Source organism: Rhipicephalus microplus, chromosome 1 (genome assembly GCF_043290135.1).
Source record: "Rhipicephalus microplus isolate Deutch F79 chromosome 1, USDA_Rmic, whole genome shotgun sequence".
NCBI lineage: Eukaryota > Metazoa > Arthropoda > Arachnida > Ixodida > Ixodidae > Rhipicephalus > Rhipicephalus microplus.
Window position 1 is genome coordinate 88,171,638 of NC_134700.1, and position 16,029 is coordinate 88,187,666.

A 16,029-nucleotide genomic window follows, 5' to 3' on the forward strand; every position below is an offset into this window, starting at 1 on the left:
CAGTAATTCGTATTTGCTTGCAGTTCTGTCATGACCCCATGACCATCCTTTGCGGCTTTCCCAACAGCTCCAGTGCAGCATCTGAATTCTGATGTGCTGAGAAATGCTGCTGTTTCGTTATTTTACAATGAGCAAGATTGTTTTGATTTGGTTTTGTGACCACTCTGGGCCGACTTCTGTGAGCAGCAATAAAAATTAGGGGCTCCTAGTTCAAATATTCCGCTTTCCTTTGTAGAAATATGCAGGGCTGTGCCAGGACCAGGGCATTAGCTCATGTTACCTTTAAGTTCGAATTGACAGGCTTTTACTGTATTATTATTCAGTGAAATTTAAGGAGCTGCTGCAAACAGTGCATCGTGTGCACTGCAGAAATGCACTCATGCTGAATGCATTTCTGAGGTCATCTAAAAGATGGGATAAAGATAGGCTGAGAAGCAGGCACAGGTTCTTGCATGCAAGGATCTTCTTTCCTTCTGCTTCCTCCTTTTATTTTTCAACGTTTGCTTTTCGCTTGTGACCAATTAGATTTATAGGCCTCATATTTCTAAACTTGGCGATCAGTGCTTTACTTTTACATGTGGTATTTTGCATTCATTAGGAAGATGTTACTCAAAAAATAGAAGTTTTTGTATTCCGAAAATTGCATTTCTGTCTTGCTTGTTTGTTTCTAAAACATTTAGTTTCTCTATTTGCATGACAAGGAAAATCAATCTTGCACATAAACCGAAAGTTATTTAAAATTGTGCTCATCATCATCAAATTTATTGATGTTGCGAAAGCCACATTCTCAAAATAATCATCATTTTCAAGCTCTCATAGTGGAAAAGATGGTGAGAAAAGCACTTTGTCACTGGCAAGCTTACAATTTCTCCTCTGAAATGCACTTGTTACAAAATACTTTTTTTTTGGCAACTATTTTTCTCGTGTCTTATTAACAGATGAATTTAGGTGCTGTTATATTTTTCAAACATTGACAATACTTTTGAGAATTGCAAGTCACTGACTATTGTGGTAGGAACAATTTGGAGACTTCTTAGTTTATCGTTTTTTATCCATCAATGTGCTCTATGCACACTTCAAAGCAACTTTCAGCATTCTACAGTTATCAGTCATTAATGGTGCAAAAGAGGCCTAACGTTTACACATTGTCACGACACGGAATGGAAACAGCGCATCCATCATAAAGCCGTTTAGATATGTGAAGGCAGCATAAAAAAATGTGACGTCAACAGCACTAGTCATTGTTGTAGATTTTTTTCTTTGCATTAAGCTTGAAATTTACAGCGACGGCGTAATGTCATATAATACTCACAGTGAATGCTCATAACGAGGTTGAGTTGTTGTGTCAAAAGAAGAAGTAGCATGTCATCAGGCCTAATAGAAGGGCACATTGTGAACGGCAGTGTTTGGCTTTCGTTGCAGACATGCCATCGGACGGCTCCTCGTCATCCCATGCCGTCAGCTCTGGAACGGTGGTTGCTGTAATAATGATCCTGGTGCTTGTTGTTGCCGTTGGTGTGTGGTTGCTGTATGCCTACCGCAACCCACAGACACCCGCTGGACAGCTCCTCATCAAGGTGAGTCACTTCTCAGTTTATTTCAATTATAAAAAAGCAGAAAAAGAAAATTTGGAAAAATACACGTTCCCCTCCTTCTTTTCCTCCTCACCGTCACTTCTCTTCTCTTTGCATCTTTTTCTGTCTTCTCTTCTCTTTGCATCTTTTTCTGTCTTCTGTTTGTTTTTCTCTCTCTTGTTGCCATTATTTTGCCCATCGGAATTATTGCATCCCGTGCCAGACATTTTGCACACGTTCTGCAGAGAGATCAATGCAGAATTAACTAAAAAGAGAATGAAATGAGCACGCGCAGTTCATGATAGTGATCGTTTCTGTTCATGGCTAACAGGGTCTCTCCTAGCATAAGTAACTCCAGTGTAAATGATGAATGGAATATCGAATGTAGTGCGCATGGAGTAAGATACACAAGAATACTGACTTCACCATCTTAACCCCTACTTAACACGATGTGCGGGCGTGTCGACTCGACATATTTACCCAAGACCAACAGGTAGCATGGGCGTTGGGGTCTAACTTATTCCTGTGCGGCCTCCTGCTTTTCCTCATCACACTTTCATGTGTGCTTTCTCCTCTCCTTTCGCTCTTGGCTGAGAACGCACTTCACACAGGGGCACTGTGTGAGTTCATGTGAAAATCATTAGCCTGCCTTCATGGGCACATGCTCCTGGAGAGGTGGTACAAGTGACAGAATAGATCAGCAAGCAGGTGCGGGACTGTGGCAGAGCACAAGCATCTGTAATTGCTATAGTAATGACAAAGAGACTTGCTAACAGCTCTACTCAGGAAAAGTACCAGCATCTCTTCTCCACAGCCTTTTCTTTTTTATGATGCTGTTTAAGGGGGGGCGCGGCAAGTAAAGTGCCGATTTTGGTCAAAATATGCGATTTTCTGATTTATTTTTTTTCGTAATCTTCAGACCTTCAACTTCCTTGTTCTAAAATATTACAGCGAAACGTGCGCTGCAAATCCCGCAAATAGTGTTTTTGCCGAGGCCAGTCGCCGAAAAGTGCGAAAAAAAAGCCCCTGAAACGGTGTTGTTCACGCCGCACAAACGCGCCAAGTTGTTGACTGTGGGCCGCCATTTTGGTAGCTTTGGAAAGAGGAGAAAGCCGGCTTCCCGATGGTCGCGGTCTCGTATTTCGCCGAGTGAAAATAAAAGCGCGAAGAGCAAGTAAAAAAACGAAAACGAAGAACGGCAATTGGCTGCGCGGGTCACGTGGTAGCAGGCGCGACCTCTTACTGGTCAAAGCTGCGCCGCGCACCTTGGCAACCTTGGAAGCGCGAGCGCATCTGCGGCCGCCGTGTCGAGAATCATCCGGCGTGCGCTTCGTTTTTTGCCAGTTTGCTGTTTTTGTGATAGTTCGCGTGCTTTTTTTACCAAGCTTTGTTTACATCGGTGGTCTCTTCTGAGTGCTTGCTCATACTGCGGTGCTATGTTGTCGCAAAAAAAGTTCCGGAGCGTCCACAAGTACGGCAAGCGTCGGAAAGCTTGAAACAAAGGGCAGACGACTGCGGCTGCCGTCCCAGTCGCAGTTCCGGACGGAGCATGCTCTTCAAGCGTCACGGAGCCTCTACTCAGACCCTTCGCTGATTGTTGTGAGGCCGAGAGTGTGGAAGGTGCCACATCGTCGTATGTCAGACCGCCGGATGCCGTCGACCGTGACGGACGCTCTCGCGAACCCGATTGCGGTGGCACCGCGTCGGCAGCCGTTGCAACTCTGGGCGTGCGCGCGTCGAACATTCTATCGCGAGTTTCGGCCCAGATTCCGAGCAGTGAAGAAATCACGCAGCGGGCGCAGACAAGGCGGGATGTTTTGGATGCCGTAGCATCGAAGTCCGCTTCAAAGCGGAAGCTCGAGCTTCTGAACGAAGGCTGCGACGAAAATGACGGCGGTAAGGACTCCACATTCTTCATTGTAAATAAGAAGATGCTGAACGGTCTGCTTTCGTCAGTAAAGTGCAACAAGTGCGACGAAGGGTCGATACGCCTCGAGACTACGCACTGCCTTGGACTCGCGGCGAGGATGGGACTTTTTTGTGACAATTGTGGCATAGTAAACAGTGCGTGGTCGTCCCCGAGGTGCTCCGGGCAACAAAAAACGAACCCCTTTGAGGTAAACGTGCGTGCTTTGAGGGCTGTGCAGTCAGTTGGCAGAAAACAATCTGCCATAAATGACATTTTTTCTGCGATGGACATTTCGCATCGAGCACTGCACCACAAGTCCTACCAGAGACTGCAAAGGAAGTACAGCCACCCTGCCACCACATCAGCTGCCACCCGCATTGAAGCAGAAAGTGCACAGAAGGTGCATGACATCTACAAGGACCTAGGAGGAGTGCCAGGCAACATTGACGTCATTTACGACGGCACGTGGATGACGAGGGGGCACAGAAGTCATATTGGCGTGGGCTGTGTAATCGAGCTGTACACAGGCTTGGTCTTGGACCACTGTGTCCTGTCCAACTACTGCCAAGGCTGTGCTGTTGGCCCCAAGCCTGGTGACGACAACTATGAGGAGTGGCTTGAGAAACACAAGCCACAGTGCCAAAGAACACCGATGCTAATGCAGGCCAAATGGAAGTAGAAGCAGCTAGGATCATGTTTGAAAGATCGTTTACCAAGTACAAGCTTCGATACATCAATGTGCTCTGCGACGGTGACAGCCGTACGTACCTTGCCCTCACGCAAGACAAGGTGTATGGCTACATGGTGATTAAGAAACAGGAGTGTGTGAACCATGTGAAAAAAAGAATGGGCACTTCCTTGCGCAACCTTCTTGATGAGCACAAATCCAAAGGCCGAGGACTGAGCATGGGTGGCAAAGGCCGGCTGACGCAGGGCCTGATAAAGAAGTTGACGAATTATTATGGCTGGGCCATTAAGAGCCACCCCAACGATGTTCCTGGCATGGAGAGGGCCATCATGGCCACTTATTACCATGTAACATCCACAGACCAGGATCCACACCACGACCTGTGCCCAAGTGGGACTGACTCCTGGTGCCCGCACAATCGGGCATTGGCCAAGGGAGAGCCGCTGCCGCCTCACAAACATAAACTGCCCCCCCACGTGCGAGTGGCACTGCTGCCAATCTACAAGCGCCTCTCGAACAAAGAGCTCCTTGAAAGGTGTGCGCAGGGAAAAACCCAGAACGCTGTGGAGAGTATGAACAGCCTCATTTGGTCACTCCAGTCCAAGAGCCAGTTCGCGTCCCTTCGAAGTGTGGAAAGTGCAGTTGCAGATGCAGTCTGCCGTTTCAATGGTGGCTGCAAGAGTGCGCTGCAAGAGATCACTGCTCAACTGGGCTTCAATCCAGGAGACTGCTCTTTGCGGCGAGCAGCCGAAAAGGATGCCAAAAGGGTAAAGAGGGCTCAAAAGGCGCATTGTTCCACGACAAAGAAGCACAAAACTGGGTTGCGCTCTACGGAGGCCAAGGCCACAGCATCTCAGGATTACTGCCCAGGAGGATTCTGAGTGTTTTAGGCATGTTGTGAACTTCCAAACAAGAGTGAACTTTCAAAGTCAGTTTTCTCAACTCTTGATTTTCGCCTATGTGCCTTCGCTAGAACATCAGTCATTTTCTAACAAAGACTGATAGAGTCGTTCCGTTTTTTGCACTAGGCTCAGGAGGCCTTTAGCAGTGCAATAAAGCTTTATCTCTCTTCTTACTCATCATTTAAAATTTTTAGAACACATTTTATAATTACTGCGATGTGTGCGCAAAACAACATCCATGTTTTGGAAATTTTATTTATGGTTACAAGAACTAGAAAAATCAACTAATAGCTTCTTTGCACAAGTTGATGCTTTGGGAACATAATAATATGAAAAAATAATTTCATTTAGCAATAATTATCTCTTTAAGTGTGAAGAGCATTAATTAGTATAATTATGCTTGTAACTCAAAAAGTACAAGAGGTATTTGAAAACGGTTTTCATATTTGGAATCCTCACAATCATCCACATACACACACCAAATTTCATCACAAACAGTACATTAATAATAAAATTAGTTTTACTTGCCACGTCCCCCCTTAAGGAATACACTGTAAAGCAGGAACGTGCATTGCATTATGCATGCCTTCCAGATTAGCAGTGTTAGCGCTCCTGCCTTATCCTGCTTTGTGACGTATTGCTGATTGCAGTGCATCTTACCTGTAGCAGTTATAGCCCATGCATAGGTCGACAAAAATATTGAAGAGTTCACTTTCACTCCGGAATAAAGCCGGAGCAATATTGTATGGTCTGATACTAAAAGGCCACTCACCAAGCCCCATACCAAATTTTAGTTAGATAGTGGAAGTTGTTTGGTGTCCGATGAGGAACATTTTGCCACAAAAATTTTACTTATCGGTTCATCACGAGCGGAGAAAACAGGTTTTTTGAAGCGGCGCGAAACGAGGATGAGAGAAAGCGAGCTCGAAACCCTTGCCGCTCCTCCCCGTAGCCTTCGCAAGCCAAATCTCTTCCCCACTCTCTCCGGCATCCGACCAAGAGGTGACGTGCGAGCGGCGTTGCTTTGTTGACCAGCGCTATTTTGTGGTCTTCTGCCTGTTGCTGCGGGATGGTTTGGAAATGCTGGCTTAGACCTGGTAGAATAGATGAGCACAATGAGTGCGCGAACGCGTAGGAGCGTTCCACAGCGGTCGTCTGCTCGACGTGCTGACAACGGGTACACGAACGCATGCGAAACGTCGACACATTAGCCCGCATCTCGTTGCAATTCATGGGAGAAAAATAGAAAAAAGACACTCACATTCTCTTATTGCGTCTCATTATTTTTTTAGTTTTATTAATCTGTTCAAGTGACAACTTACATAAACTACGTATGTCGTGTTAAATAATTTTCACCATGTCACGTGCAACTGTTTGCAATGTCAGAGCAGAATTGTCTACATAGAGGACCAACGTCACTACATTGCCGTGTACGTAGGGCCATTCATACGCGCACGTCATGCCCTCATTCTCTGGGAACGCACCAGCAGAAGGGAGGGGGAGCAGCGTTCATCTTGAAATTTGACCCATTTCTGCGGCGCGTAGCGTTGCAAATTTCGACAGACATGATTATGAACGCCTCGTCTACGCATTGCGCTTGTCAGCTCAAAATTGTCGGACCTGATGAGTGGCCCTTTGAATCAGATGCCTGACAAACTTTTAGTTCAGGATCTGAAGGCAGTGAGTGTTATGCCCCTGTAAAAGATAAGCCATGCTGCGGTGTTTTTATTCATTGAGAAGCATAATTGTTAAACTGCGTTGTTATATTCATGGGGAAAACGGGCTTCAGTTCGGTGGTAGTGCTTGGAAAACTTTTTCTGTTGTGTGATAGTGCGGAGGCTGTAGTCTTTTTCGGGACTAGGTTATTACATTTCTCTGCAGGCATCTTTAGATCTGCCGCTGTTGGCAAGAACAATTGCTGGGCACATTTATTGCCAGAATAAGTTGTTCACAGCACAGTGCTACAGTTTTTTCCAGTTGTGTCATATTGAAGTCATCAAGTTTTAGATGCGAGGCAGCCCTTTCACTAGCCTGCTTAATGCTGGCCGTGCGTGTCTTTGTGCAAACGCGCCGCGCCGTTCTGCGTTTTTCCCCGCTGCAGTTGTTGGAACAATGCCAAGTAGGTCAAGTCACAGCAGCTGCCGGTTCCGCCCAACACACCCAGGTGGTGTTGCTGCTCCGCCCGCTCACAAAACAGTTTTCTCTCGCTTCACCTTCTCCACTGCCCACAACGCTTGACCACTCAGGTCAAGTGGATATGGTCTTCCCGCTCGCTTATCTTTTATGAAACTTGCAAGAAACCCAACCCGTTTTCCATGTCTTTGAGTTTCAAAAAAACGTTTACTCGAGTAAAGGCTACACCGAGTTTCGCTTCAAACTGTTCTTCCAGCACCCGCATCAATGCCCGTTTCGGACGGGTCAACTGCGTGCGCCCCGCTGCTGCTTATCCCATCATGGTTCCCTTTGGGGAGATGGTTTATACTTTTTTTCCAACTCCCAGGGTTCGTGAAATAGCCGAGAAATTGGGCAGTCTGAAAAAATTACTTCAGCGTTTTTGTTTCGCTTAGAGTGCCCATTTGATACAGTCATATCTGAGATAGCTTTACTGCCTCTCAGTACTCTTCTCAAGTGTTTTGGTGCATGCCTAGGCTCCCGTGAATACATTCTGTACCACCTGCAAGCCTCAATTGACTGCAAACTGTCATTTGCAAATTTGTGACTTGGGATGATATGTGCCGGTACTATAACTATGCGCATAGGAAATTATGGCTCTCTTGTTTAGAAAATGATGACGCAGTGCACAAAGGCTGTGCTGAAAGAGCAAATCACACGTCTAGGTTTTTGCACATGTGTGCGTACAGAAACGATTCATTACTACCAAAATCTTTTGACGACACACAGCATTTGCTGATGCGTGAAGCCAATCATTCCTAGTTCTGTGCACGACATTGCTAAGCAGATGCTGTCACTGCCAAAGCATTTGCTGTAACCAACTCATATGTTCACTATGAAAGTGTTCGTTATGCTCACTCTTTTTCTGACTGCCCACAATGGGGTGATAACGAGCTGTTTTTGTTAATGAAGGCAGTGCATCTGTCTGGCGAACTTATCGGTCTCGAACAAAGAGGATGCATAGAAACGACGTCGACAACAGTAGTATGCAGAGGCAAAGGGCCATGGATTGGCTGAGCAGACTAAAAAGTTATCAGCTAAGAAAGAAACCTGACATCGCAGCTTTATCTAGAGTCGTTAGAAATACAAAAGGCATGTCACACACTCAATCGAAGTGGGGGAGCTCTTCCACCGTTCTACGCACTATTAAAATGCAATTTTCCCTACTTCCTCATTGAATAATATATATTACTCTAAGACGGAAACTGTAATATGATAAAAAAAAATACGCCATAGTCTCGTCAGATATTTTATATTGGTATCTACAAAAGAAGACTGCTCAGCCAAAATGTCTTATTCGTTTTCAGCTTTAATTTTGTCGGTGCCCGCCATTTTAATGCTTCATCTGTCATACCAAACAGACGGGCTTACATCAAATATTCGGTTTGATCACCCTATGCTGGGCTTATCAATCTGTAATCATCAAGATCCACACATTATATCTCCCTCACAAACTGCATTGCTGCATTTTGTGGACATATGGAGATCAGCTGAGCCTGCACAGCACAGGGTCTTTTTAACAGGCTTTTGTTTTCCAAATTTGGCTGTAGTGTAATCACGAAAGCAGAGAGGCTGTTGCTGAAGATGAGAGTACTGGAATGCCATCAATCTATCAGGAAGCTTGAAAAAAGGGAATTTTTTCTCACAACATCACCTGGAGGACTGCTGCCCAGACTAATTTGCGGGCATCCAGTTAAATGCCAACTTTAATGCCAATCTTCATGCCCCTCATTATGAGTTGGTTCATAGTGTCAAGCTTGACAGACTTTTTAAGTAGCTAGGCTGCAGCGGTAGAACAGCAAAACTCCAGTGTACAGTAAAATCTCTATACAACGAATCTCTAGAGACCATTAAAAATTGCACGTTATTTTGAAAAGTTGTGGCTGAAGTATTTCAAATTTTTTAGAATATTGTAAACGCAACCATGGTGAGTTACCTACATGGGCTGTATATACATTCGCGACCACGTTAGGCTCTAATAAGTGCGAAAAAACAAACAAGCTGAAAATATTACAGAATCAATGCACTTTTATTTGAGGAAGAGCGTGATCTATCCTGGTGTAGGTAGCTTGATTGCTAAAGGACGAATTCTTCAAAGAGGCCCTGAAACACTTTTTCAAGTAACCATGGAATGAATTCACCGGGAAAGCTTATTGCCTCACTAATTCAACACAACAAAAATTTTAAGAATCTGTTCAGTGCGAGTGCAGTTACAAAGGTTTGTGGCATTCTCTTTTCTCTCGTCCTGACGAAAGCGCTAGAAACTAAACAGGGAGGGATGGCAAGGCCCCAGAAAAACGTCGTGCGCGCTCTTTTAAAAAAATTTTTCACTTCGAATGCGCAACTTTTTCAATGTGATCGTGTGCGCACGTGTGGGCAAGTAGCGGCCTCCCACGGTGATCTCTGTTATGAGCGAGCACGCCATGTTCAAATTAACCAATGGCTGATAGATGGGCCCTTGACATGTGATTTTCGGGCATATAACGTGATTTGTCGAGAGAAGAGCAAGCAATTTTCAGCTGATGTTGATAATTTATTGTGAGTTCCGGGCCACGTGCTGTGCTATAATATTTGGCTCGCGTGTTGTTTGGAGCCTCTACTAAGGATCGGCAGTGTTTTCTGTTCATGCTCAAAAAGTGTTGCAGGGCCCCTTTAAGTCTTCGCATCCTTCTTTCACTCTTCTGGCATTAAATACCAATTTTTGCTGCTGATTCGTGTGCGCTGTTTTAACGTCGTCATCGCTCTTGTCGCTGTCTTATCACGACAAATGATAGGGATCTTATCAGTCGTCAGCTAAGCTCACGTTCATGCTTGTCGTCGTACTGTGCATAGTGTTTGAGCATTAGGGAAGCACGCTCGGGCAATTATTGGTGATTTCATCTACCGGTCACTTGCGTCGTATTTTTCACTGTTGTAGCATTTGTTTATAGCTGCTTCCCGAGCCCGCCTTGAAAGTTCAATCACCAACCTAAAGTCTAGAAAGCAGCCATCGAACTAACATGCAGGTAAAGCTGACCGACGAAAATGAAGACATTGGGTTGAAACCTGATGCGAAAAGCGAGTACCAGGTGATCATGATGGTGGTACAGCCATCGCACATTCAAATGGGCCAGGCATATCACAGGTTTTCCTATAAATACACTATAACAAACTCTGGTACTAGTGTCTATGAGAATTGCAACACATGGCGCTTCAGCGAGCATGGAAATGATAATCAGTGCATGGCTTTGTCTAATCTTTGTACTTATGGCTCTGTTTGGCTTTGCATGACTTGTAGCTGCTTCATCACAAGACGTCAATCAGCGAACGTTCAGTATTTCCACTTCAGCACCTTGACTATTTAAGCTCACTAATCACGAAGTTCACAACCATCTGTTTTTTAATTTGAAACAAAACCACAACACAGCAATAAGCAAAGCCAAAAATGCATTGAAAACCCGCAAGCATGAAGACTCAGGCTAATCTGTATACTGCCCATCATTTCCATTGTTGCTGAATGATCGCAGCACCACAGTCTCCTCTACAGTTGAAGCTCTTTAATACATACCCGCTCAATGTGTAACTACAGTTCATACCTACCGTACTTACTCGTGTAATCCTCGCTCTCGCATAATTCTCGCACTCCCCACAATGCCCAACAAAAATTCGTTTTTCTTTTTTTTTTCTCGAGTAATTATCGCACCCCCGAAAACTGTCCCAATAATGTCGTCTGCTCATTCCAGCTGCCGATGATGATAGCACGTGCCATTTGACGCCATCTCTTAAGCATCAAGCGTACTATTATTGCACGGAGATTCAATCAAAGCCAAGCCAAAGTGGCAAGTGCACGTTGCGGCATGTTTTGTATGTTGTATCGGCAATCTTGTCACCTTATGGTGTGATACTGATGCGACACGGTTGCTTTCAAGTTGATAGTGATAGATTATGCACTAAACAACAGCAACAGGGCCACCGGTAGGCCCTCCGAAGTCTACGAGTTTGTGTTTGCTACTTGTGACGTCAGCTGAAAGCCACTAAGGCGCGTTGAGCCTGGCAAGGGTAGCCTTTTTCATTGCAGAAAGGTTCCCCACATTAGCCCTTACGGCGATTCCATAGTAGTTTTGCAGGCGGTCAATGAGGGCATCAATGAGCTTTCTTTTACCACCGAGTCCACGCACTGTCGTCTTCAGTTTTCTGAGGCAACAGCCAACGCGCTTCTGGGCGTGCCCAATACATTCCAGTTTCTGCACACTGTCCTTTCCATACATGTCTTTGACAGCGGCATAGCTCTTGGAATCACCATCGCCGTAGTACTGCAGGTACTTCAAATCTCTTTTGCTTTTCGACCTTTCAAATATTCGTTATAAACCAACCGTCTCCATACGGCCAGCACTTCCTTCATGGTTTGCTTGACAGGAAGTGTGGTTTGCCTTCCATTCCTAGTACGAAGCACTATCTTGCCTCAACTTTCTTTTGGTTTTACAAGACTTACACGAACTAGAAAGGGCCTCAACATCAATAACCTTTCCGGTGTCAATAGAAATCACAGACACACAACCGTTCAAAGATGAATGGTCACGCTTCTGCCACATGCCATCACTTGAAACACCACACTCGACACTCCCCACAACACGACGAACTTCCACAGCTGCATCAGTCATCGACTTCGACGCTAATTCTCCTGCCACTGCAGAAAGCCTAGATGACAATTTGTCGTAGGCGGAGTGACGGGGAGAAGCAGGCATGTTCATCACTTTGGAAAAGGTTTTCGCATTAGCGTGCCCTTTTCCTAACTGGCGCATCACTTAAATCAGACGTAAATTGTTCTCATTGGCACGACCCACCTTTCTCGACGTATCAAATGGGCGCTTGAACGCACAAGCCGAGCATATCCCTTGGTGAGAGCGTTCCTCGTGCTTCAGTGTTGTGTTCATGCATTCGGAACATGCCAGCGATGAAAACACTGAAGAAAGAATACCAATGTCCATTATCCTGTTCCCTTGGAGCGCAGAATTCTCTAGTAGAGCCTGGTACACCTTGTTTATGTCCCCAAGCTTCTTCGCGATCGCCGAAATGCCGGCGTCTGTGTCTGTAGGCAGCCTTGTCGTCATGTAGCGATTTCCAGCAAACTTGCGCTTCCTCGTCTTCTGTGTTCTGCACTTCCCTATGCCGGTCGTAATATGGTCCAGGTGGCCTAAGGATACAGCCCTAGTAGCGTTGACTCGTGGAACAAATGCAGAACGAAGCCTGACATAGCCTGACCAAGGCAAACAACAAAAATTCCGACGAGCATCGTGCGTCCCCTTTGTGGCCGTTGTTAGAGATTAACGGAGACTTTTAAACACAAAGTTGTATTTAATGACATCATCTTATATAACAGTCACAATAAAATGCATAAAGTATTTTGAATAGCAATAATATAGACAAAACAACACTTGCTTTTGAAAGCGATTTTTCGAAACCGAAACCACAGTTGGAAATGTGGTTTCGGTTTTGCTATAGGAGCATAGGGTATAGAAAACTCGCTGTATCTCGAAAACTAATCACACTAGAAGGATAATTTTTGTTGCAACATATATGTGAATGTTTCGGCGTGCAAGAAAAACAAAACCGTAAAAATTTATTTTGCAAAAAAAAAAAAGCCTTGAAGGTGGTTACCACCTTAAATGTGAAGCTTTAAGGTCCCCCAATTTTTTGCAAAGCTTCAATGATAATTAGGATTTCTTGATGAGCTCGACAGTTCATGACAAGAAAGTCATGTGCACATTATAGTTCCCTTCAAAGTAAATGTTTAGGCAAACTGAGAAAGAAGAAAGTTTTTTTTGTATATTGTCAGCAAGTTGGCTAGCCAGCACTTGTTAGAATTTATGAGACCATTCAAAGGTGTGCATTAATTAAATAAGCCTGAAATATGCACATTTTCTATATAAAAACATTTTTCGTACTATTTCACAATCCCCCTTAAATTTGATATTATGGTGTTGACCATACTTTCATGTTGTTCCATTTCCTCTAATCATTGTATTGCCAATGCTGATCATTGTATTGCAATCATCAGCATTAAACAGTATTATTAAGTGAAGAAATAAATGGGGTGTTAAACTGCACTCTTCTAAATCGTTGCTTTTGCGGATAACTAAAAAAATAGTGCCGCTGAAATTTTCATACTTTATTGACCAAGTCCTTTTGACTCAAGTTAATGAGTACAATTATCGTGCAGTTAGCATTACTTACAACCTTAATAGGAGCGCCCACATTTAACTTCACCTCTTCAACTTTTAGAAAATTATATCTTCTTCACCATAAGCCTTAACACGCACCCCATGATGGGAAAACTACAGCCTATACCACTCTCATCAGAGCCAAATTAAAGTACACCTGCATTATTCGGGATGCTTTCACCAAAACCAGTGTTTATGCTCTCGAAGAAATACTTAGAAAAGCTTTGAGATTCATTTTTTCTAAATACAGCTGCAATGATTCTGTTTCTGAACTTTGACATTCCGATAAATTTCAAACACTTTAAATGAGGCATAAGATGTCCCGACTGAAGTTCCTTCATTCTTTCTTCAATGATAAATTTTTTTATATATTCCAGACCTTACATAACTCTTTTTGAGACTAGGAAAGCTTGCTATTTTTACTCTCTCACACTTTCTCCTTGTCTTGCCGTAACTGAACTCTGAACTCTCTATGTATTCTTTCTTTCCCTGAACTATTGAAAAATAGAAGCTGATGCCTCTTCATCATTTCGACTTACCTGAATCTATACAGAATTACACCTTCACTCTTTCCTGATACTTTTCGACTTAAAGTTGTTTGTTAGCCTAATTTCAGTTGGGTTTTTCAATTGTGCATTGTACGTTTATTTGTTTTGTACCTTGCCACTCCTGCTTGGGCCACATGGCCTGCAGTATGTCATCAAGAGAAAAAATTAAAGATAACTGACCATTTTGCTTTTATTCACCTTGGTCAGTGAACATGCCTTAAGTGCGCCGGTACTCTTGTTTTCACGCAGTATCGTCCGAGCCAGTGGAGGCTTCACGGTGAAGCACGCTACACGGCCGCCACGTCGGTCCATATCTGAGGAAGCTGGCCGGTGGTCAACGACTTGGGACGAAAATGTTGTGCCCCTCAAGGAGCACAACGTGACATCGAAACGAGGAGCCAGTTCTTGCTCTTGGGATCATCAGCTCCACAGACTTCGAGAACTGACTCATCTGTTCAGCTCTCCCCCTCCCCCTATTCTATTCACCTCTCTCTTGTAGTGCTTGGACTCCTCTGCGCAGTGGGTGAACATGTAGCAGTGCATTTTATTTTGGGCAGTCAATCAAGGAAGACACTAGCAATGGCCGTCTTCTTTATCGGTGACTCGTTTTGGGGATTTCCGCAGTTTTACCGGGCAGCATGAGCAGACAAACAAACAATAGCTCCGGGCCTGCATCCACTCCCATCAATGCTTTCAAGCACACCGACGAGGCAGATCGCTGAAGTGTAACACCAGCAAGTGCTTGATAATAGCAAGACTCGAGTCTCCCCTGCAGTGATCAACGTCAACTATAGCTCAGCGCTCCATGTTCTCATTGGGCTGGGGCCAACGGCATCTGTCATCCTATCGGAACCTGTAGCTTGCGGTAGAAGCATGCACTGAAGACTCGGAAAGACGGGGATGCCTATCCCTAGTGCTGCTAGCACAATAGATGAACAAATTGATGCATTAACCATCTTGATGCAAGAAATGCACCTTATTGCAGCAAGCATGCACGGCTCAGCAATCCGAGCAGTTGTGCTCATCACTGACTGTAGCAGCTATTTATTGCTTTGTTATCTCAGATGGCACACTGCCCCCTTTCATAGACAACTTCATGCACTCGGCATTCCAGGAAAGTTTGCTGCCTCTGGGCTCTTCAACCAGTGCTGAATTGGCACCCCTCCTTGGCGGAAAATAAGTCGAGGATAGCCAAGCTCGTCTTTAGAAGGCATTGCATTTCAAAAACATTCCCCACTGTTCTATAACCTGCTAGTGTCATCTCAAGTGTCAAAGTACTTGAGCACCACAATTTGGAGGAGCTTCTTTTGCAATGTTTACCGGTGTGAATCGTTACGAAACAGTCAAGAGGCGACGCTTTTTTCAACTTACTTGCATGAGGCACACTTTAAGTCGAGGCCACTCTTGTCCACATGACGTTGAGTTCTTGCTAGTGTGTAAGGGATAGGCAGACTTGTTGCTAGAACTGTCACAGTGCTGTTGTTCAGCCTGCTGTACTGCTACCACGAGTTTATTTGTAAGCATCACTTTATACTTATGCAGCGAGCTTAATTGGGTACATGCTGCCAAAGCTACATCGTTCAGAAGCTTCATTTACTCAGTTTACTGCTACACGTACATTCCATTGTAGCTTGACAAAGAAAGCTTCTCTTGGGTCTTGTTATTGAGTGGTACGTCAGTGGTCAGTTAGCATTTATTTGGACTGGCCGGAGGGTTTGCATGTGGGCATTTTCCATGTACCATGAAAATCCAGTGACCGTGATGGCAAGACTTCGAAATAGTTTTCTTACATTTGCGGAGGTCAAGATGCGTGGTGCCACTGCTAGTGCCTTCAGTGATTGCTCAGAGCTTTTTCTCCCGAAAGCTTCTACACTTTTGCGAGGCTGTTGTCACAGCTAGGTGTCTTTAGTCTTTGCGTTTTGCTCCTATATCCCATTTACTCGTGCATCTTATGTGCAGCTGGTACTAGCATGCAACGGTAGCGATGCTCTGACACTTAGAAATTACCAGTAGCACTAGTCTGTGCTAAAAGCGCT

The 16,029-nt window shown here is 44.6% G+C and overlaps 1 protein-coding gene across 1 annotated transcript in view; it reads left to right on the plus strand.

Annotated features, from left to right (window-relative positions):
- The window catches only part of l(1)G0289 (plexin domain containing lethal (1) G0289), an 86,381-nt gene extending 71,785 nt beyond the window's left edge, over nt 1-14,596 (plus strand). The window contains exons 13-14 of the mRNA XM_037429776.2: nt 1,423-1,577; nt 14,243-14,596. Coding sequence (XP_037285673.2) covers nt 1,423-1,577; nt 14,243-14,311 — 224 coding nt within the window. The 3' untranslated portion in view covers nt 14,312-14,596. The remainder of the gene's footprint in view (nt 1-1,422; nt 1,578-14,242) is intronic.
- Nucleotides 14,597-16,029: the final 1,433 nt, after the last annotated feature.